This window comes from Megalobrama amblycephala, linkage group LG3, assembly GCF_018812025.1.
Source record: "Megalobrama amblycephala isolate DHTTF-2021 linkage group LG3, ASM1881202v1, whole genome shotgun sequence".
Taxonomy (NCBI): domain Eukaryota; kingdom Metazoa; phylum Chordata; class Actinopteri; order Cypriniformes; family Xenocyprididae; genus Megalobrama; species Megalobrama amblycephala.
The window spans coordinates 51,058,638-51,081,718 of record NC_063046.1 but is presented as its reverse complement, the minus strand read 5'-3'; the positions used below and the strand labels follow the sequence as shown (position 1 = coordinate 51,081,718).

The following is a 23,081-nucleotide window of genomic DNA, read 5'->3' as shown; positions in this document are numbered from 1 at the left end:
TATGTTGTCGCCAATTACGACCCCCTCCAATGCAGTTCTTATAGTAATATGACCTGTCTCACTGCCTGTATCCACTTTTGTGTCCTTAAACATTCGTTTTTTGGGGTCGACAGCTTATAAAAACTTATTTCTGGGTTTTTAGCTTGTTAGCTGTACACCTTGTCACACAGCAGCTTTTAGGCATTGTTCTGTTTTTTGTAATGAGTCAGAAAAGACAAGGAGGCAGCCTCATGCATTACAAAGTCAATGGAGACGGTTGGATTGATTTTTCCCCCGGTTGGATTGTTTTTCCCCCGGTGGGCATGGTTTTCAGATTATAATAAATGCGCTCTGTCTCTATGCTTGATCTGTTCTGTTGCGATCTGCGTCTCCTGTCGATGACGTGTTTCGCGGGGGCGTGCCCCCGTTTCTTGACTCCACCCCCACGTCAAACCAGTGCCATAAAGAGAACCGCACAGAAAAGTGCAGCGCAAACGAAAGCCGGTATCGTGAATGCACGCTTGACTGAAACGCAGAATAAAATGAGCGTTGCAAATGATTTAGTAGGTTTGAGCATGAAAAATATGTGGCAAAGATAAAATAGGATTACAGCTGTCATTGATTTTTGTAATTGATTATATTTTTATTTTTGCACTACTTTATTTTATTTTGCAATTTATTATTTTTGTTTGCAAAACTTATTTTTTTCTGCTCAATACTTTATTTTTCCTTTGCAATTCTTTATTTTTGTTTGCAAAACATTTTTTTATTGCTCAATTCTTTTTTGTGTTTTGCAAAACTTTATTTTTGTGCAAAACTTTAAGGCATTAATTTGACTCCATAAAAAGGCGCATTTCTCAGCGGGCGTTTGTATCGTCTCTCCGTTTGGGTCTCTCTGTTGTTTTTGTGATTTATTCACGTTTATGTCAGTGTTTGGGTGCGGTTCAGAAGCGACGGAGATTCTGCAGAACAGAATAATATAAATTATCTCCATATAGATCAGCTTTATTAATTCAGATTCTACACAACTCTACAACAACGTGCAGAACATGCTTTTGTTCTTTCTATTCTTATTGTTCGTGGAGGGTGATTGATTTCTGTGACTTTCGGTTTCATTTTAGACACTGCATTGCAGTATTGTGATCAGTTCTGAGTTAAATAGCCTTCATGGGAAACGACGAAATAAACCCAGACGCGTCTAATAATGATTGAGCCATTCCGCCGATTGGGTGACATTTGTTTTGTTGAAACTCTTCAAAATTATTTATTATTATTTTTTATTATTATTATTATTATTTTAACACTGAATAACACACAACTACACTAACCAGTTTTACTATATCCATTTGGACACCATTCCTATCGTCAGGAAAAATTTATTGTGATCTGTATTTGTGAAGCGGATTGTTTCTGCTCTAGGTGTGTCTGGTGCAGAGACGGATGAATCCGTGATGGAGGGAGATTCTGTCACTCTGCACACTGATATTACTGAAATACAAAACGATGATACGATACTGTGGCTGTTTGGACCTAGAGACTCTGTCATATCTCAAATAGCAAGAAAGGCAGATTTTACTTCATTTTTTGTCACTGATGATGCTGGATTCAGAGGCAGATTGCAGGTGGACCAAAAGACTGGATCTCTGACTATCAGAAACACCAGAATCAGACACTCGGGACGATATAAACTATCCGTCTCTAGAGAAAAGACTACGACGAAAATATTTAATGTTACTGTCTTTGGTGAGTATCTCGAGTCCTTCAATGTAACAATGATGCTATTTATGCCGATTTTCATCTGCATGGTACAGTGTCATGAGAAATTAAGTTGCATATGCTTTCAATAGGACCCAGGCAGTATTGTTGTTATCGTGATGTCTTGACTAATTATAACCTATTTCACTCTTATATGTTTATTACATTAAGTGCATAAACAACATACTTGACATATAAAATGAATGCCTTTGTATTGCATAATAAAACAAACTAGAAACAAATATTGGAACCAAAAAAAAAAAACTAATATAATATAGTATAAGCTAAGCTATAAAAGTCTGCTGAACCAGTGGTAACATTCAGGATCTAAAGGGGACGATTTCTCACCCCAACGGCTCAGTACAGCTCACTTTTCCACTGCATGGTACGGCTCTGTACGGCTTGTTTAAATAGTACCACATTGGTTAAGGTTCAAAGTTAGGCGTACCGATACTAAAATGTGATGTGTAAACACTGCAGAGAATTACTTGGATACACTGCACATGGATTACTTTAAAGATGTCTTTACTACCTTTCTGGGGCTTGAAAGTGGTAGTTGCATAGGATGTCAATGAAGTGACAAAGCTCTCAGATTTTGTAAAAAATATATCATTAACAGTCTTATGGGTTTGGAATGACATGAGGATGAAAAAATAATATCAGAATTTACAGAATTTTTGGTTGAGCTATCTCTTTAATATACAGGGTTTATATTTAAGAGTAAATGTAAATGAGTTAACCCAAACTGAGACAGTAATATGATTTCTGTGTCACCTGAGAGTGAAGCCTGTTTTCTGTCAACATGTCAGTGCTTATGATCTTATGCCGTAATATGAGGTGAAATATAAAGAAGTAGCACAGGACCTCACAGGACCGCATTGAAATCTGTAAATATCTAAGTGATGGGTTTATAAATTTAAATATAGGTAGCACGAGGATTTACAGAATTTAATCTCTTTCTGAGAAACTGTTTCGGCTTGTTTTCCAGCGGTGGCTGGTGGGACGGATGGAGTGAAGTCACAGTCAGTGATGGAGGGAAAGTCTGTCACTCTACAGAATAATGTTGAAGTCCAGAGAGATGATCTAATAGTGTGGAGGTTTGGAGATGAAGGCATCCTCCTGGCTAAAATCGATCTGGAAACTAAAGAGATCTCATTAAACGATGCTGATGAGAGATTCAGAGGCAGACTGCAGCTGAATCAGAATGGCTCTCTGATTATCAAGAAGACCAAAACTGAACACACTGGACTTTATGAGCTACAGATCCGAGGCCGTGAAAGCGATCAGCGTTTCCTTCTTACTGTCACTGGTGGGTAACTCTAAACCTTGAAAGAACAATGTAATGATGACATTCAGTATAATTACAGTGTATCTGGAAAGTATTCACAGCACTTCACTTTTTCCACATTTTGTCATGTTACAACCTTATTCCAAAAAGGATTAAATTCATTATTTTCCTCAAAATCCTACAAACAGTATCCCATAATATCAATGTGAAAGAACTTTGTTTGAAATCTTTGCAAATTTATTAAAAATAAAGGATGACTGATCTAGGACCCATTACACCTGTTTCTAAACCAACTGAGTGGGTGTCTCCATTTGCCTGGAAAATCCAGCCTTACCACTGTACCAGCGGATGACAGCGGCCATTGAATCAATTCGATTTCTAGTGTAGAGCAAATCCGAGCAAACAGGAAGCGGAGTAAACCAATCAGAGAAGGGCAGATATGACGTTAGCAAAGCGACAAGAGAGTCAACAGTGAAAAGTAAGTAATTAATGTGTTTTTGGTCATTTAAAACTGAATTCATGGAATACAACAAACTCTCGGGTCTCCCGTGCGCAATCTTTGTTGATATTGAAGGGACTTTCGCCGCACTAGAGTGACGCTGTTTGAGTCACTGAAATAAACGAATCTGATTGCACGGTACGTTTTGGAGTTGACTCGAATCACGACAGAGGGCAGACTGACCAGACAGGCCTTGCCAGGCAAGTCTTCCATGGTCGCTGCTCATAAAAAGACTCTAACAACATCCGGATTTGTATAGACCCTAGAGACTTGAACACAGCTATACAAAGACCTCACCACCCAATGAGAACGGTTGAAGAAGTTGCAGCCTAAATTTCGAATTCCACCATCTTTTCTGTGCTAGATGTGAAAAAAAATAATAATTTTGGCAAATCTCCCTAGACAATAAATCAACACTACTCACAACATTCCGCACCCCTTTTAGCCGATACAGATTCCTTAAAATGCCTTTTGGCATAATCTCAGCTAATGCAGTTTTTCATTGCTCAATAGAAAAAATATTCGCTGGATACCCTTGTGCTGTAATAGTAGATGATATATTGGTTGGTGGACACACAGAAAAGGAGCACGATGACAACCTAGAAAGAGTGCTCGAGCGGGCCAGACGTAAATCTCAAGCTAAATCCACTGAAATGCAAATTCAGACTGAAAAAGGTAAGCTATATGGGCTATGTATTCAGCAATGATGGCCTACATGCTGATCCATCAAAGACTAAGGCCATCAGTGAAATGCCAGAGCCCATAAACGGCACTGCTCTTCAGAGATTTCTCGGCATGGTCAGCTATATGGGTTTTATCCCTAACCTCAGTGATATATCTGCCCCGCTCCGCCAACTAACACACAAAGACATGGCATGGTGTTGGCTACAACAGCATCAGGATGCTTTCAATGCCTTGAAAAAGTGCCTGACATGCCCCCTTGTCCTGTCGTACTACAACGTTGACAAGCCCGTCACCTTAACAAGTGACTCCTCACAGTTCGGTTTAGGAGCAACAGTAAGCCCATCGCTTATGCTTCACGAGTCCTCTCTCTCTCAAACCGAAATGCGCCATGCACAAATAGAAAAAGAGCTCCTTGCTGTAGTTTTCGCTTGCACCAAATTCAGCAATTACATCGATGGCAAACCAGTGACTGTTGAAACAGACCACCAGCCTTTGGTGACAATCACCAAACGTCCAATACACAGCACTCCTGCCCGACTCCAACGAATGTTGCTTCAGCTCCAACACTATAACATCCCATAGTCTACAAAAAAGGAAAACACATGTACATTGCAGGGCCCCACAAGCTATGGGTTCGAACTCAAAGAGACCCGTAAATGTGCTACACGGAACCGACCTGGGCCCGACAATTATTTTGAAAGTTGGACCCGAACCTGTGCAGAACCGAGAAATGCCATAAATGTACTACCCGGAACCAATGCGGACCCGTCTATTGTTTGAAAGTTGGATCCGAACCCAGCCGGGAAGACAAGGACCCGATTAGACCTGATCGGCACATAGGTCTATTCCACAGTAAATTGCTATTAATAAGTCAATAAACAAGTTGCAAAAATAAAACTTTTTGTCGTACCTAATGTTAGTAGCCTTCTCCCTTGTACCTGACTGTGATGCACTTGCCAAGAAAGTTCATGCGTTATTCCTCTCTTGCCGATTCAAATGCTTAATCCACTCATTATTCCAGCTTAATTAAAAGTCCACTTGCTGTCATGATGACAAATGCGACTTTGCAGTTTTGGATTTTGTTGAGTCAACACATATGCAGTGGGTACGGAAAGTATTCAGATCCCCTTAAATTTTTCACTCTTTGTTATATTGCAGCCATTTGCTAAAATCATTTAAGTTCATTTTTTTCTCATTAATGTACACACAGCACCCCATATTGACAGAAAAACACAGAATTGTTGACATTTTTGCAGATTTATATTAAAAAAAAAACCTGAAATATCACATGGTCTTAAGTATTCATACCCTTTGCCGTGACACTCATATATTTAACTCAGGTGCTGTCCATTTCTTCTGATCATCCTTGAGATGGTTCTACACCTTCATTTGAGTCCAGCTGTGTTTGATTATACTGATTGGACTTGATTAGGAAAGCCACACACCTGTCTATATAAGACCTTACAGCTCACAGTGCATGTCAGAGCAAATGAGAATCATGAGGTCAAAGGAACTGCCTGAAGAGCTCAGAGACAGAATTGTGGCAAGGCACAGATCTGGCCAAGGTTACAAAAAAATTTCTGCTGCACTTAAGGTTCCTAAGAGCACAGTGGCCTCCATAATCCTTAAATGGAAGACGTTTGGGACGACCAGAACCCTTCCTAGAGCTGGCCGTCCAGCCAAACTGAGCTATCGGGGGGGAAGAGCCTTGGTGAGAGAGGTAAAGAAGAACCCAAAGATCACTGTGGCTGAGCTCCAGAGATGCAGTCGGGAGATGGGAGAAAGTTGTAGAAAGTCAACCATCACTGTAGCCCTCCACCAGTCGGGGCGTTATGGCAGAGTGGCCCGACGGAAGCCTCTCCTCAGTGCAAGACACATGAAAGCCCGCATGGAGTTTGCTAAGATGGTGAGAAATAAGATTCTCTGGTCTGATGAGACCAAGATAGAACTTTTTGGCCTTAATTCTAAGCGGTATGTGTGGAGAAAACCAGGCACTGCTCATCACCTGTCCAATACAGTCCCAACAGTGAAGCATGGTGGTGGCAGCATCATGCTGTGGGGGTGTTTTTCAGCTGCAGGGACAGGACGACTGGTTGCAATCGTGGAAAAGATGAATGCGGCCAAGTACAGGGATATCCTGGATGAAAACTTTCTCCAGAGTGCTCAGGACCTCAGACTGGGCCGAAGGTTTACCTTCCAACAAGACAATGACCCTAAGCACACAGCTAAAATAACGAAGGAGTGGCTTCACAACAACTCCGTGACTGTTCTTGAATGGCCCAGCCAGAACCCTGACTTAAACCCAATTGAGCATCTCTGGAGAGACCTAAAAATGTCTGTCCACCAACGTTTACCATCCAACCTGACAGAACTGGAGAGGATCTGCAAGGAGGAATGGCAGAGGATCCCCAAATCCAGGTGTGAAAAACTTGTTGCACCTTTCCCAAAAAGACTCATGGCTGTATTAGATCAAAAGGGTGCTTCTACTAAATACTGAGCAAAGGGTCTGAATAGTTAGGACCAAGTGATATTTCAGTTTTTCTTTTTTAATAAATCTGCAAAAATGTCAACAATTCTGTGTTTTTCTGTCAATATGGAGTGCTGTGTGTACATTAATGAGGAAAGAAAATGAACTTAAATGATTTTAGCAAATGGCTGCAATATAATAAAGAGTGAAAAATTTAAGGGGGTCTGAATACTTTCCGTACCCACTGTAATAAAATAACTGACTGTTTGCCTTTTTGAACTATAATAATGATTGCTTGTTCAGTGACATGGCCGCTGACGTTAGCATTGCTTATTTGCAATCATTTCTGTGCTTTCTGAAGGAAATCATAACATGAATCTACCCGATCATAACAAAATGTGGAAAAAGTGAAGAGCACTGTAGATCACTTGGACTTTCAACTTCTCTCATAATAACATGATTCACCTGAATCAGAATAAAATCAAACCCATTCACTCACACTAATGCCTGTCTGTCTTCAGCTGTTGCAGGTCCAGGTCTGTCTGCAGGTGTTTTAGCAGGGATTGTTGTTGCTGCTCTGCTTGTGGCTGCAGTTCTGGTCTCTGTTGTGATTTACTATCGCTGCAAGATCTCTAAACTAAAAAAACGAATGAGTGAGTATTACAGCTGATACAGCATAATGAAACAGATTACCTATTGTTTTTCTTAAGACTGAAATGAAAATTATGGTATCGTTTACTCATAGTGGCCAATACGGTCAAGCTCTTAAAAGGAAAAGTATTATAAATGAACCATATGGTCCAAAAAATTCATTCACTATTCCAAGTCTTCCGTTAACTCTCTCTATACCAAAACTCTGTGGCAAAAGTGTCGACATCCTCCAGACCACATTGCATTTGTTGTTGAATACTGCAACGTATATTTATTTCCTAATGCATTTTCTCACATTAGTACGTCTTATCAATTTATGAGCAATGACTCTCTAATGCGCTGTTTACACCTGGTACAAAAACAAACTTTTTGGCCACAAATGACGTTTGCTGAATCAAAGAAAAAAAAATGTTCCTTGATCTAAATGGCATGAGACTTTGTAGATCTACAATAATAATAATAATAATAATAATAATAATACAAAAAAAAAAAAAAAAAAAAAAAAATTGGAATGATATCTGGTTTTCTGTTAGTGTGAGGAAAAAAGTTGCTGTGAAAATGGATGAAATTGTTCCTCTAAAGACAAAAATGAAGTCACAGCACTTTAAAACATCCACAATGCAAAACGATCATGTTCACACACACACAGATGAAAGAATAAGACAATACAATTTGGCACAAATTTCAGTACAAAACTTACTTTAGTACAAAAAAAAAAAAGCTAAACTGACATTAAAAAAAAAAAAAAAAAAAAAAAAAAAAATCATATGTTGATATGAATCCAACTGGAAAAACTGTGAAAATAATGTTTTTCAATTGGTTTTTCAATTGCATAGTCAAGGGAGCTCTACAGGCATCTACTGGTGAAAGTGATAACTTTTTACTTTTAAAGTTCAATTTTCCAACAGATGCCAAAAATCTTAAACTAAACCATGGCAAACTGTTTTCTCCATAAATAAAAATCAGATTTTTTTTTTTTTTTTAAGTGAATTTTGCATTATTGGTTGTTTGTTTTGTTTTGTTTTTTGAAAATATGTATTAATTTATTTATATAAATTTTTAATATGCCATGAATCCTCAAAACTGCACAGCTGTAGATCAAAGATCAAAACATTAATAAAGTGAGTAAAATTACATTTAAAAAATAAAAATAAAACCTTATTACATTCCACACAAACACTGGACAAGGGTTAAGATGTGTTTTGGTTGAATGGATCACAAGTAGATGAAGGTGACACATTTGCAGTTTTTGTACACAGTATACAGCATGTATTTCACCTGTGCAACATTAAAAAGTGTAAATGCTGAAAAGTGAAAAAGATCTCTCTAAAATGAAACTAGGTATTTGTGAACATGCCAAACCAAAAAGATTTATCTAACTGAGATCTCAAGAGCACATTTCTCTTCTCTGTTTCTAGATGATGCTGAGGCAGTTGAAGAGACAAAAATGTCAGTGGAGGAGGGAAAATCTTTAACTCTACCCACTGGTATTGATGAACTACATGATGATGATGAGATACAGTGGTATTATCAGGAAGAAAAGAAAGAGAATCTCATAGCTATCAAAGGAAAGGACTTCCTGGGGGGTCCTGATGGGAGATTCAGAGGCAAACTGAAGTGGGGTAAGAATGGAGATCTCCTCATCACAGACATCAGAACCATTCACTCTGGACTCTATATACTAAAGATCAACGGCAAGAGAAGATACAAATGCAAGAAAATCAATGTTTCTGTGAAAGGTGAGTTCATCAAGTCCTCAAGTGTGTTAATGATTGTCAACTGTGTGAACGATTTACAACTTCTCTAAGTGCTCAATCGTAACCAAATTTAAATTCACTTTTAATTTGAATTACTTTTAATTCTAATTAGTACAATAAAAAAGCTCAGATTTCAAGAATAAAATCGAGAAAATGTGGAGAAAATAAAGTTATAAAAATTAGAAGATTAATGGCATATTATTGCATGAATAAAGTAGAACAATTTAGAGGGGGGAAAAATCCTGACATTACAAGAAAAGGCTTGATTAGGAACCCTAGGCTATATTCAGTGTTGCCAAGTCCACGGTTTTCCCACAGAATTGGGCTACTTTTACACTTGCCGCGGGTTTTTTTTCATGTCCGCGGGTTGAAACAAACCCAAATAACATCATATTTATCCCCTGAAATTTTACCAGGGGAACCCCACCAAATACGCAGATTTTACCCCCTGAAATGAATATTTTTGAATATTTTTACTGGGGAACCCCCCTTGAGCCCTAGTTTTGGGCTAGTTTTGAGTAGCATTTGGGCGGGTTTTGTTGTGAAAACCTGGCAACTTTGGCTATATTCACACTGTGAGCCTAAGAGTGATGATCTAGCTTTAAAAATGTATGTAATTGTATTTTGAAACTACAAACTAAACTACAGGTCCTTCTCAAAAAATTAGCATATTGTGATAAAAGTTCATTATTTTCCATAATGTAATGATAAAAATTAAACTTTCATATATTTTACATTCATTGCACACCAACTGAAATATTTCAGGTCTTTTATTGTTTTAATACTGATGATTTTGGCATACAGCTCATGAAAACCCAAAATTCCTAAAGAAAAGTGTTTTTAATACAAAAAAAGTCAACCTTCAAATAATTATGTTCAGTTATGCACTCAATACTTGGTCGGGAATCCTTTTGCAGAAATGACTGCTTCAATGCGGCGTGGCATGGAGGCAATCAGCCTGTGGCACTGCTGAGGTGTTATGGAGGCCCAGGATGCTTCGATAGCGGCCTTAAGCTCATCCAGAGTGTTGGGTCTTGCGTCTCTCAACTTTCTCTTCACAATATCCCACAGATTCTCTATGGGGTTCAGGTCAGGAGAGTTGGCAGGCCAATTGAGCACAGTAATACCATGGTCAGTAAACCATTTACCAGTGGTTTTGGCACTGTGAGCAGGTGCCAGGTCGTGCTGAAAAACGAAATCTTCATCTCCATAAAGCTTTTCAGCAGATGGAAGCATGAAGTGCTCAAAAATCTCCTGATAGCTAGCTGCATTGACCCTGCCCTTGATAAAACACAGTGGACCAACACCAGCAGCTGACATGGCACCCCAGACCATCACTGACTGTGGGTACTTGACACTGGACTTCAGGCATTTTGGCATTTCCTTCTCCCCAGTCTTCCTCCAGACTCTTGATTTCCGAATGACATGCAAAACTGAGCAACAGTCCAGTGCTGCTTCTCTGTAGCCCAGGTCAGGCGCTTCTGCCGCTGTTTCTGGTTCAAAAGTGGCTTGACCTGGGGAATGCGGCACCTGTAGCCCATTTCCTGCACACACCTGTGCACGGTGGCTCTGGATGTTTCTACTCCAGACTCAGTCCACTGCTTCCGCAGGTCCCCCAAGGTCTGGAATCGGTCCTTCTCCATAATCTTCCTCAGGGTCCGGTAACCTCTTCTCGTTGTGCAGCGTTTTTTGCCACACTTTTTCCTTCCCACAGACTTCCCACTGAGGTGCCTTGATACAGCACTCTGGGAACAGCCTATTCGTTCAGAAATTTCTTTCTGTGTCTTACCCTCGCGCTTGAGGGTGTCAATGATGGCCTTCTGGACAGCAGTCAGGTCGGCAGTCTTAGGCCGTGTGTCCACCAGAGCGTTTTTAGCCAGCTGAAAACGCTAGGCGCTCTGCTGAAAACGCCTATCTGTGAGCGCTTGAGAGCGCTTCTGCAGCGCAGCGTTTTTTTCCGTTGAGACGCTTTGTTGCTATGATACGGAATATCCGCGGCACTGTTACTTATAACTGATTTTGCAGGTAATTTGTTTCAGACTTAAAATGTTGACACAATGTGAAATTATTTTGCTATGTATTTTCGGAGAGCAGCAATATTAATTTCTCATCCATTTTGTTCCGTTCTCTGCTCGTTGATGTCGTTGTACAGCAAGAATGTTGTGACAGTTGGTCGGAGTTGTATTTGTCCCGCCCCTCCTCCACTCTGATTGGACGGCTGGCTAAAAAGTGACAGTGATGAGCGCAGCGTTTTTACTCTATGGTTTTACTCAAAGTTGAACATTCTTCAACTCGAGGCGACCAGTAAAAAACGCCCAGCTCTCAGCGCTTGAGCGTGAAAAAGACGCTCAGCGCCTCGTTACGCTCCTGGCGTTTAAAAAACGCGGCGCTCCCATTGAAAACAATTGAAAAAGTACGCTAGCAGCTGGAAAAAACGCTTAGGTGGACACACGGCCTTACCCATGATTGCGGTTTTGAGTAATGAACCAGGCTGGGAGTTTTTAAAAGCCTCAGGAATCTTTTGCAGGTGTTTAGAGTTAATTAGTTGATTCAGATGATTAGGTTAATAGCTCGTTTAGAGAACCTTTTCATGATATGCTAATTTTTTGAGATAGGAATTTTGGGTTTTCATGAGCTGTATGCCAAAATCATCAGTATTAAAACAATAAAAGACCTGAAATATTTCAGTTGGTGTGCAATGAATCTAAAAATATGAAAGTTTAATTTTTATCATTACATTATGGAAAATAATGAACTTTTATCACAATATGCTCATTTTTTGAGAAGGACCTGTATGCTTTTGTCTTTTATATATATAATGCTGTGACACGAAGTAAAGGAAATACAAGTGAAGGAGGGAGGTTCTGTCCGTTTCGAGACTACTGCTGAAATACAGAATGATGATCTGTTGCTGTGGATGTTTGGAGCTGAAAAAAGGCTTGTTGCTACAAATGCTACATGGCCAAATAAAATTGATGAGGGATTTGCAAAAAGAGTGGAGATGAAGGATGGATGCCTGACCATCAGCGAAATCAGACCTGAACACAAAGGACATTATAAATTACAGATCATTAACAGCAAACAGACCACATGCAGGAGATTCAATGTGACTGGTGAGTAGAACATCATCTATTATAGTAACTAGAGATTTATTTTATTCAACATTATCCTCGAATCTGATTGGTCAAGCAGCAGTTCAAGAGTGTGTTCCTCCTGTTTGTGTGTTCTGTGTGAGTGTTGTGGAGCACAGTGAAAATCTGAATACATTTCAGTGAGGAAAAAAAGTTGTTTAAGATTTTTAAAAAAAAAAATTGTAATGAGAAACTAGCTGTATTTATTAAGTAAAGAAAAATATACAGTCAGTCGGTCGGTAATTATTCACCCTCATGTTGTTCTACACCCGTAAGATGTTCGTTCATCTTCAGAACACAAATTAAGAGATTTTTGATGAAATCAGAGAGCTTTCTGTCCTTCCATAGAGATCCAACACAACTTACACATTCAAGGTCCAGAACTGTAGGAAAGACGTTATTAAAATACTTCATGTAACTCCAGTGTTTTAACCTCAATTTTATGAAGCGACGCAAATTAGTGTCTGCTTTAAGACACATAAGGCAGTAAATTGACTACCTCAAACCATAGTGAATCATGTTACATTTTAAATCATTTAAATACTCATTTAAATACTATCCTCCCATAAATTTTGCGTCTGAATGGGAAACTCCTATGCAATAAGATCAGCCACAAAAATAACTTGAGTGCACAATTTCTGAGCACTCATTTTTCAGTTTGTGTCTTTAGTAAATCCTGACAGTAGTTTTTTTTTTTAATGGCCAGAAGAGTTTTAGTACATTTGGCCCTAAAATGTATGTCATTATTTACTGATAATCTTCCCTTGCATTACCACTTCATCTTCTGAACCTAATAGGACAATGAATAAAGTCTCACTATCCTACTCTATTATTTTTTTATTGAAGGTTTTCAAAGGAAAAACATTTGTAGCAATTCATATTGTAAGAATTTTATCTGAAGCTCCCAAGGACTTTCCTAAGGATTTCTGTCTTTTATTATGTCTTTCATAGATGTGTCATCAGGCTGCTGCAAGCAGTCATGTCTTCCACAATCTTCGGCTCATCAGATGGGTGAGTTACCGCTCCCTCTATCAGTTGAGCTGTTACTGCTTGCTATCTGAGTGTGCTGTCTCCCATTTAGTTTGCTGTTTTGGTAATGTAATGTACAGGGCTTGGATAATGTAACCCCACCCGGTCCTAACGACCTGCTCCGAGTGGGACTCGAACTCTGGTCGCTGGCAAGGGAGGTGGGCACACTAACAAGGAGGCTAAAGACCGCTGGCTCTAGCTTTCCTCTTGAGGTTGCGGAGTCGGTTTTACCTCACTCCCATCCAGGTTACTGCACCAATGTAACCCAACCTAGTCCTAACCACCCCTCTTTCCAACTGGGATTTGAACCCGGGTTGCCTGCATAGGAGGCGGGCATACTAACAAGGACATAAAGACTGCAGCGAGTGAGGTTTCACTGCACAACTCTCTACCAGCTGGCCTCTGTTACACTATTGTTTGGCATTACTTGTTCAAACAAGCCGCGATCGTCCAGGTTATATACATTGCTCACCACAAGTCTCCTTGAGTATTCTTCACTCAAGGCCCGATACTCTTCCATGCATTTGGTCTAATTATAGGAAGTCATCAAAGTCCAACACTATGCAGCACCCTCTGATCTTTCAGCATATCTCATTGTCCCAGTGAAATTATCATTGAAAATAAGCTCAATATTTTTCTCCTCGATGAGACTTGGCAAGATTTTCTGCAGTTAACCTACTCATGCTGGATGGATATAAATACCTGTCCCGACCATGACTGCATGGTAAAGGGGGTTTTCCCCCGATTCGCTCATTACAATCTTCTGAATCTGGCCTTATCTCTGTCCCTCAGTATCTTCTCACTTCATTGGGGATGAGATCATTCAGCGTTATTGCGCCCAAACTATTGAATTCTCTTCCTCGATCACTTCGCTGTGTCAATAATATCTCTGAATTGAAATCACTACTCAAAACTCACTTGTTCTCTGAATGTTATCATTCGTATATTGTATCCTGTATCTCATTGTGTTTCATTCTTTTTTCACTTGTACTTGTTTGTCATTTTTGTCTATTGTAGTTTTCTAAGGAACCTAAGCGTCCTTGAGCACTGGAAAGGCACTATATAAATAAAACTTATTATTTATTTTTATTACTATCATTATTTTCTGTTATTTTTAGTATTTTTAATTAACTCTTGTGTCTTCTTTGAGAATGTGTAGCTGTAACATCATCTGTATGTAGATGTATATTTAACAATAGTCTCTGTATTTCATATCCCACAGAATCTGTTACTGTAACACCGTTGTTGAAAGAACATGATGGAGAGAATAAGCCGGAAGAAACAACTTAAGTTTGAGATAAGACACACCCACCCGTGTCAATCACTATGACATCATCAACACGTGAGCTCCATATACAACAATAAAAACATATTTCTATTCATCTAGTGAAAGTAAAAACCCCATTTCTGTTGAGCTGTTAAATTGCAGAGTAAAAAGCTTCTTTGGTTGGTGGTTGATGAAACGCTTTCCTACACCATTTCATACTATTGCTACACTTCATTCCTGTTACTCTGTTAACAAAATACTGCCTTGACTTTCAGATCTTTGATATTGTGTGATAGTAAACAGCGAGAGTCCGAAATTTAGTAAAAGATCTCATTATCACACAACGTGTTATTGCTTTAAAAAGTGCCAGAAGTGAACCAAATGTCTCCCAGGGAAAACATACTTTAAGTTATTTGGTACATTACGGTGGGAATGGACTGGCTTTGATCACTTATCTTGTCAGTCTGTTGTCAGACACATTCCCTCTTACGCTGGTGTGTGCCATGACAGAGGAGACCATTTAAAGACATGTAGAAAAAAAATAGTTCTGCCTGATCACCAGAGATTTTCAAAGTATTTTTGTGAATGCATGTAATCAAATGTTTTCATAAACAGTATGAAGGAGGGGGCATGAATGATCTAAAGATCACATTAGCAGACTTTTTGTGTTTGTGGCTTTGAAAAAAAACAAACAAAAAAACTTAATTTATGTTTTATTTATCACAGTAACCGAAAAAGTAATAATACATATACAGATATAAAGCAGTGTTAGTGATATGAAAGAAGTTCTGTGCTGTGTCTTTATTAGATAATAATAATAACTGAAAGTCCTTACTTCAAGGTTTTTCATTGTTACAGGACGATATTGTAAAGCAGTAATTTTGTATTGCCTTTGCTATAATATAACACTTTGTGCTGAATTTGTGCTGGTCAGGTGAACATGATCAAGCATAAGCAAAGACACTAATATCATTCAATAAACTGCTCATTTTACCATCTCTTCTACTCCTGTCTCTGTCTGATTGATTCATTTGTGTTTTATAATAATCAATGGATCAAATATCACAGTGAGAGAGTGGTTAAATACAGAATGTGTTTTCATATTCAGCCACAAGAGGGAGCTGAAGCACCATCATCTACATTAGGAGAGTCATATGTTACTGTACAATATCTTTCTGAAAGCATTCAGAAAGAATCGCTCATTGGTAAAGCATATACCCCTGCTTTCACAGACCAGGGTTAACACTAGTCCCAGACTAAAATTCATGTGTGAGCTGTCTCAACTCACAATAACTTACACTAACATATCTTAAAATATGCCAGAGCCATTGTTTTGTCTCAAGATCCATATCAGTAATGTTTTTTTTTTGTTTGTTTTTTTCTAAGGCATATTTTATAAAAGCTGCTTAAATATTGTTGTTGATAGCCATGCCCTGTCTCACTAGAATAATGCAACTTTGATACTGAAAGTACATTTCCTATCTACAGGAATAATAGAGTAATAAAAAGAAAGACAAAACCACAGAAATTAATTTGAAAATGTTTATTGGAATATATAATAGCAAACAAGATAACATGTAAACAAAAGGTTGATCTGTTCATATAAACAAAAGGTTGATATCTGTTCATAGAAACAAAAAAAAAGGATGTGATCACATCAAAACAATACAAAAGAAAAGAGCCCAATAGCATACAGATACATTAAAGAATGAGAAGACATGGTATTGTAATCCTTTATTAATCATTAAAGCATATATTAAATACGTATATTAAGAAAATACAAAACAAACAACTGCTAGTATAATGCATTTGTTAGTAATATGTTAGTAGATTAGAGAGGAGAAAGCATGTATTAGATAAGAAATAGGTATTACCTTGATGTGATGTGTTGGAGACGAGGAAGAGGCGACAGCAGCGCAGAAAGAAGAAGGACCAAGAAACAGCGGGCTATTTATAGACAAATTTTGAGGTGTTTTCCAGAACTAATGACAGCCCCTGATTTTGGATTTGACCAACTGACTATGGAGGATTGATGATTTATAGGGGGATTTTTTATGTGTCATTACATCAGTGGTTTGTGTTGTCTATAAAAGCTTCTTGATGAACGGCCTCTCCGGTGTTAGGTAACTTGCTGTTAGCACCTCCTGTCGACGAACACTTGTAACCTAGAAATGGCTTTATGATGCACTTCCTGCTTCGCTACTGTTCGGACGCTCTTGCTTACAGCTCTGCGCTTTGCTCTATTGCTTTTATATTTTATCTCCTAATTTTAAATACAGCAAACAGCACAGTGCTCAAACGGCAAATCTTGGCACCAACAAACTTTTTAACTGGAAGAATTGCTACAAAAAAGGGGAATTTTTATCCAACCAGCCTCCCACTGACGGGAACCATCAGCTTACATTCCGGAGAAGGGAAAACACAGCCGCCTACATCCAAAAAGATTAGAAATAATATGCCTCCTCTGGTTGAAGAATCTACCTGCTGCACAAACTGCCACAGACTTCTACAAAGGATTGCAGTTCTTGAAACAAAGTTACTTGCGGGACTACCAAACCAGACGGAACAAACAACAGAGCTTCGTCATGGACGTCCTCAGCACACAGTCGGTGAGTCCCATGAATCTAACGCTCCTAATCAGGCCATACTGAGTGCCGTAATTGATCAACATACTAATCGATGGCACAAACAGGGAGCGAGACCCAAAGGCACTCGAGACATCAGATTGTCACAAGTATCACATTTTGCAGTAGCATCCTCTACCCCAAACACTAGCTCCCTACCACCGCCAATACATCTGGAGAACAGATTTGAAGTGTTAATGAATGTGGGTGAGGAATCCCCAAACATGATCGGACACAGATCAAATCAGCCAGCAGCTAACACCAATGCTAACTGCCACTCAAGGTTGAGCAGACAGCGGCACTCAGCTCAACGAGCAGCCGAGCCCAGGACTCTGATAGTGGGTGACTCTATTATCAGAAACATTAGCAGCAGGGATACAACTACATGCTGCCTTCCACAAGCAACAGTTTCTGATGTAAACAGGGAACTTAAGAGCATTCTGATGAAATATAAAACTGCAAACCGACTAATCATCCATGTGGGGAAGAATGATATTCGGAAGGAGCAGTCAGAACTCCTTAAAAGGGATTTCAATGAACTTTTTGAAATGCTCAGAAGACTAAAAGTTCAGTCGTTCATCAGTGGACCACTCCCAGCAAGAGGAACAAATAGATTTACACGGTTGCTTGGTCTTAACACATGGCTGCAAAATACCTGCAACTTAAATGGACTGAATTTTATTGACAACTTCAATCTTTTCTGGAGTCAGAGACAGTTGTTCACACATGATGGCCTGCACCCAAACAAACTGGGCTCAAGAGTGCTAAAGGACAATATCTACTTCTCCCTTCATCATCCTTCAGCAGTGTGTGCAAATCCACTCAATCTGAATGGCACAAACACACCTGGACAGAGTGCAACTAACCACAGGACTTCATTTCAGCAGCTGAATGGACATGCGGCTGACACATCCCACAAGGACAATGATAACACCACGCAGCCACAACAACCACTGCTCACGGACAGAATCCCAACTGAGCCCTGCCCACAGAGCTCACCGATAGAGAGTGACGTATTAGAACTTCTCCAAGATTCAGCACCCAAGGACGACTTTCTGGAAAACAGCCAGGGAAGCCAGGACAACATATTACAGCCTCCTGTAACACCAGAGCAACAGCCTCTCTCACCGGACACGTTATCCCTCTCTCCAGCATCCCCTCTTCTGTGCTTCTCAGAGAAAATGGAGGAACTGGTGTATGCTGGAACCAAACTCTGCCATTCTTTTGCTGCGAGCCCCCAGATATCAACGAAAAAGCGACAAGCCCCACAACCACCAAAGCCTGTGGGCCCAGCTCACCCTCCCCCTCCTCCTGTGAGAGCTCTTCGGCCCCTGCCACAACGCCAGGGCCCTCAACCTCCTCCGTCTGTTCTAGGTGAACCAAAAACAACTGATAACAGCTCTCAGTGATGTGTGTCGGGTCCCCGCTATGATAACAGTGACTTTGTCAAATGTTTACAGAACAAGCGGGAACCCAGTGTGCCTGTTGCTTTCTCTATTTCTGTTTTGTTACGTAATAGAAAGCCTAAGGCCTTCTCAAAACGTTTGGTAAACCCATTTAATCTGCTGCCTATTACACGTCAAACTAAGATTACTGTAGAAACAGAAAATAAGACTGTTAAGTTAGCACTTTTAAACATCCGTTCACTTAAAAATAAATCATTTCTAGTCAATGACTTAATAACCACAAACAATCTAGATTTTATTCTTCTAAATGAAACATGGCTTGAAGACAGTTGCAGTTCAACAATCCTGAATGAAACAGCCCCTCCTAACTTTACTTTTATGAGTGTCTGCAGAGCTTTTAGGAGAGGTGGAGGTGTAGCCGCTATATTTAAAGATGTCTATCAGTGCAAGCAAGTGTCATTTGGTGATTACTTGTCTTTTGAATACTTGGGTATTGTGTTAAAAGGTGCTCCTCGCATTCTACTTATAGTCATTTACAGGCCTCCAAAATATTCTCCAGCCTTTGTGGAGGACTTTACAGAACTGTTATCAGCAATTTCCTCAGAGTTTGACTGTTTTGCTATTAATGGGACTTTAACATCCACATAGAAAATGCAGAATCCAATATGGCAAAAGAAATTCTAACAGTTTTGCATACTTTTGATCTGACTCAGCATGTACATGGACCCACACACAATCGTGGACATACACTAGATTTAATTATTAGTAAGGGTCTAAACATTTCATCCATTGTCATTAAGGATGTAGCACTATCTGATCATTTCTGTATTTTCTTTGATCTATTGATCTCTCCGACTGTTGAAGCTAGATCTATCTCGGTCAAAAAGCGATGCTTAAATGAGAATACTAGTGCTCTGTTTATGAAGGCTATATCTTTAACACCAAGCATATCTGCAGACTCTGTTGATTTTCTCCTTGATTCTTTTAACTCAAAAGTACAGAATGTTATTGATAACATTGCTCCTGTGAAAGTCAGGAAGAAGAGTGGCAGGCAAAAAGCACCGTGGAGAAACTCAACAACAGTGCAAAATATGAAAAGAGAATGCAGAAAAGCTGAGCGGATGTGGCGAAAGACAAAACTTGAAATCCACTATAACATCTATAAAGATAACCTTCATGCTTTCAATGTGGAACTAGGGAAAGCTAGACAGACCTTCTTCTCAAATATTATAAACAGAAACTTAAACAACACCCGCACTCTTTTTGCTACTGTAGAGAGACTAACAAATCCCCCAAGTCAGATTCCCAGTGAAATGCTCTCAGACAGCAAATGTTGTGAGTTTGCTTCCTTCTTCTCTGAGAAAATTAATAATATCAGAAAGGCGATCAGCACATCCTTGAGCTGCACTGGGGAAAAACAGATCAGATCACAACCTCAGAAAGTAGCCATTATGTCTGTTTTTGAAGCAATTGATGGTAAAATTTTGGAAGAAATAGTACAGCACCTTAAAACATCAACCTGTGCCCTTGACACCCTTCCCACATCTTTTTTCAAAAGCGTGTTTAACTGTTTAGAAGCAGATCTCCTAGAAGTGGTAAATGCCTCACTTCTCTCTGGGACTTTTCCAAAATCCCTGAAAACTGCAGTTGTTAAGCCCCTCCTGAAAAAGAGCAATCTGGATAACACCATATTGAGCAACTACAGGCCAATCTCAAATCTTCCTTTCATAGGCAAGATCATTGAAAAAGTTGTTTTCAATCAGCTGAACAAATTCTTAAGTTTGAATGGGTACTTTGACAACTTTCAATCTGGTTTCCGACCGCATCACAGCACAGAGACAGCACTCATAAAGATAATAAATGATATTCGCCTAAACACAGATGCAGGTAAATTATCAGTGCTGGTTCTACTCGACCTCAGTGCTGCGTTTGACACTGTCGATCACAACATTCTTCTTGACAGGCTGGAAAACTGGGTTGGGCTTTCTGGGATGGTTCTTAAATGGTTCAGGTCATACTTAGAAGGGAGAGGTTATTATGTGAGTATCGGTGACCATAAGTCTGAGTGGACATCCATGACATGCGGAGTCCCTCAAGGTTCAATACTTGCACCCCTCCTGATCAACCTATATATGCTACCACTGAGCCAAATAATGAGAAAGAACCAAATTGCATATCACAGCTATGCAGATGACACCCAGATTTACCTTGCGTTATCACCTAACGACTACAGCCCCATTGACTCCCTGTACCAATGCATTGATGAAATTAAAAATTGGATGTGCCAAAACTTCCTTCAGTTAAACAAAGACAAAACTGAAGTCATTGCGTTTGGAAACAAAGATGAAGTTCTCAAAGTGAACACATATCTTCATGCTAGGGGTCAAGCAACTAAAAATCAAGTCAGGAATCTTGGTGTGATTTTGGAGTCAGATATGAGTTTCAGTAGCCATGTAAAGACAATAACTAAATCAGCATATTATCATCTCAAAAATATTGCAAGAATTAGATGCTTTGTCTCCAGTCAAGACTTAGAGAAACTTGTTCATGCTTTCATCACCAGCAGGGTGGATTACTGTAATGGGCTCCTCACTGGTCTTCCCAAAAAGACCATAAGACAGCTGCAGCTCGTACAAAACGCTGCTGCCAGGATTCTGAGCAGAACCAGAAAACATGAACACATCACACCAGTCCTCAGGTCCTTGCACTGGCTTCCAGTTGCATTTAGAATTGATTTTAAAGTACTGTTACTTGTTTATAAATCACTCAATGGCCTAGGACCCCAATACATTACGGATATGCTCACAGAATATAAACCTAACAGATCACTCAGATCATCAGGATCATGTCACTTAGAAATACCCAGGGTTCACTCAAAGCAGGGAGAGTCTGCTTTTAGCTGTTACGCTAGTCGCAGCTGGAACCAGCTTCCAGAAGAGATCAGGTGTGCTCCAACAGTAGCCACATTCAAATCAAGACTCAAAACACATCTTTTTACCTATGCATTTGCAGATTGAGCACTGTGCTATGTCCGAACTGATTGCACTTTATTTTATATGTATTATCTCTTTATTCTTTTAATAATTTTTCCTGTTTTTATTTCATTTTAATGTATTTTATCTTGTTATTTCTTTTATATATTTTTAATGCATTTTAAATATTGCTGTCTGTTTGAAAAAGTTGGGAGAATTAGGAAGAAAGCATTTGTGATTAGGTTAAAATTTGGTAAATTTGGACAAACCATGGGGAAATTTGAGCTGTGATGGATGGTTAAGATATCTCTGGATTACAGTCAGGACACTTTCCAAAGGGGAAATTTCCAAAGGGGAAATTTGAACTGTGTTGCATAGATAAGATATCTCCGGAAGGGGGATTAGGGCTGTGTGGCGCAGTTTGAGGTGTCTTGGCAAAAGAGGAGATTGAAACTTTGTTTATCAGTTTGAAGTGCCTTAACAGGTCGCTAGAGAGCGGTCCTGTCGTGTGAGGTTTAGATCCACTCTGACGGCAACAACAACACAAAACTCCCTAAGACTTCCTAGCTCTTCCATCCAGATAGCAAAATTATCTGTTTTACTGTTATTCCTTATGTTTTATCTTTATTATTCTTCTTTATGTAAAGCACTTTGAATTACCATTGTGTATGAAATGTGCTATACAAATAAAATTGCCTTGCCTTGCCTTGCCTTGCCTTTTCCAGACTGATAGATCTCAATTATTTTCGATCTCAACATGATGTGTAGCTTTTCAGGATCTTTTGGTCTACTATTTAAGTGATTTCTTGAATGCGAACAGGCGTGTAATCAGGCCTGGGTGTGGCTAGAGAAACTGAACTCAGGTGTGATAAACCACAGTTATGTTTTAACAGCAGAGGCATGCACTTTTTCACACAGGGCCATGTGGGTTTGGATTTTGTTTTCCCTTCATTTAAAAACTGCATGTTGTGTTTACTTGTGTTATCTTTGATTCATATTTACATTTGTTTGATGATCTGAAACATTAAAGTGTGACAAACATGCAAAAAAAAAAAAAATTACTTTTTCACACCACTGTTAATGGCAATATTTAGTTACGGTCAAAGCGCCACCTGTTGGCAGCAGGAAGTGTGACACTTTGAAATGACTTGGCCATAATTCTCCTGTATTCACTCACTTACATGCATGTCCCTCACTGTTCACTGTTTTCCTGATACCAACGGGTGGCGGTGAGCCTGGGTGCGAGGGCCCTTTCATCACTGCTTGCAGCTTTAATTAGTATTGTTTCTTAAGAAAAAGGGGGGTGTGGTGTAGTGTTATATACATTTAGGGTGTAATTGCATATTGACCACTAGGGCTGAAACGATTAGTCGACATTGTCGACAACGTCGACAATAAAAAATTGTCGACAAATATCTTTGTTGTCGAGTAGTCGTTTGAACTCACGTGACCTAATGTAAGGGCTTGCAATATCACGATTTTACCGCTACGGCGCTTTAGCGCTAGAGAGTAATGCGATTGCAGGCCTTAAATGCTACTGCGGTAGAAGAAAACAGCGCGAATTATGATGGA

The 23,081-nt window shown here is 39.4% G+C and overlaps 1 protein-coding gene across 1 annotated transcript; it reads left to right on the top strand.

Annotated features, from left to right (window-relative positions):
* Positions 1-837: 837 nt before the first annotated feature.
* LOC125264072 lies at positions 838-14,530 on the top strand. Its single transcript, XM_048183316.1, has 7 exons — positions 838-1,065; positions 1,399-1,722; positions 2,723-3,043; positions 7,194-7,325; positions 8,742-9,062; positions 13,163-13,222; positions 14,463-14,530. Exons 1-7 carry the CDS (start codon positions 1,029-1,031, stop codon positions 14,528-14,530), a joined length of 1,263 nt encoding a protein of 420 aa, XP_048039273.1. The 5' UTR covers positions 838-1,028.
* The last annotated feature ends 8,551 nt before the right edge of the window (positions 14,531-23,081 follow it).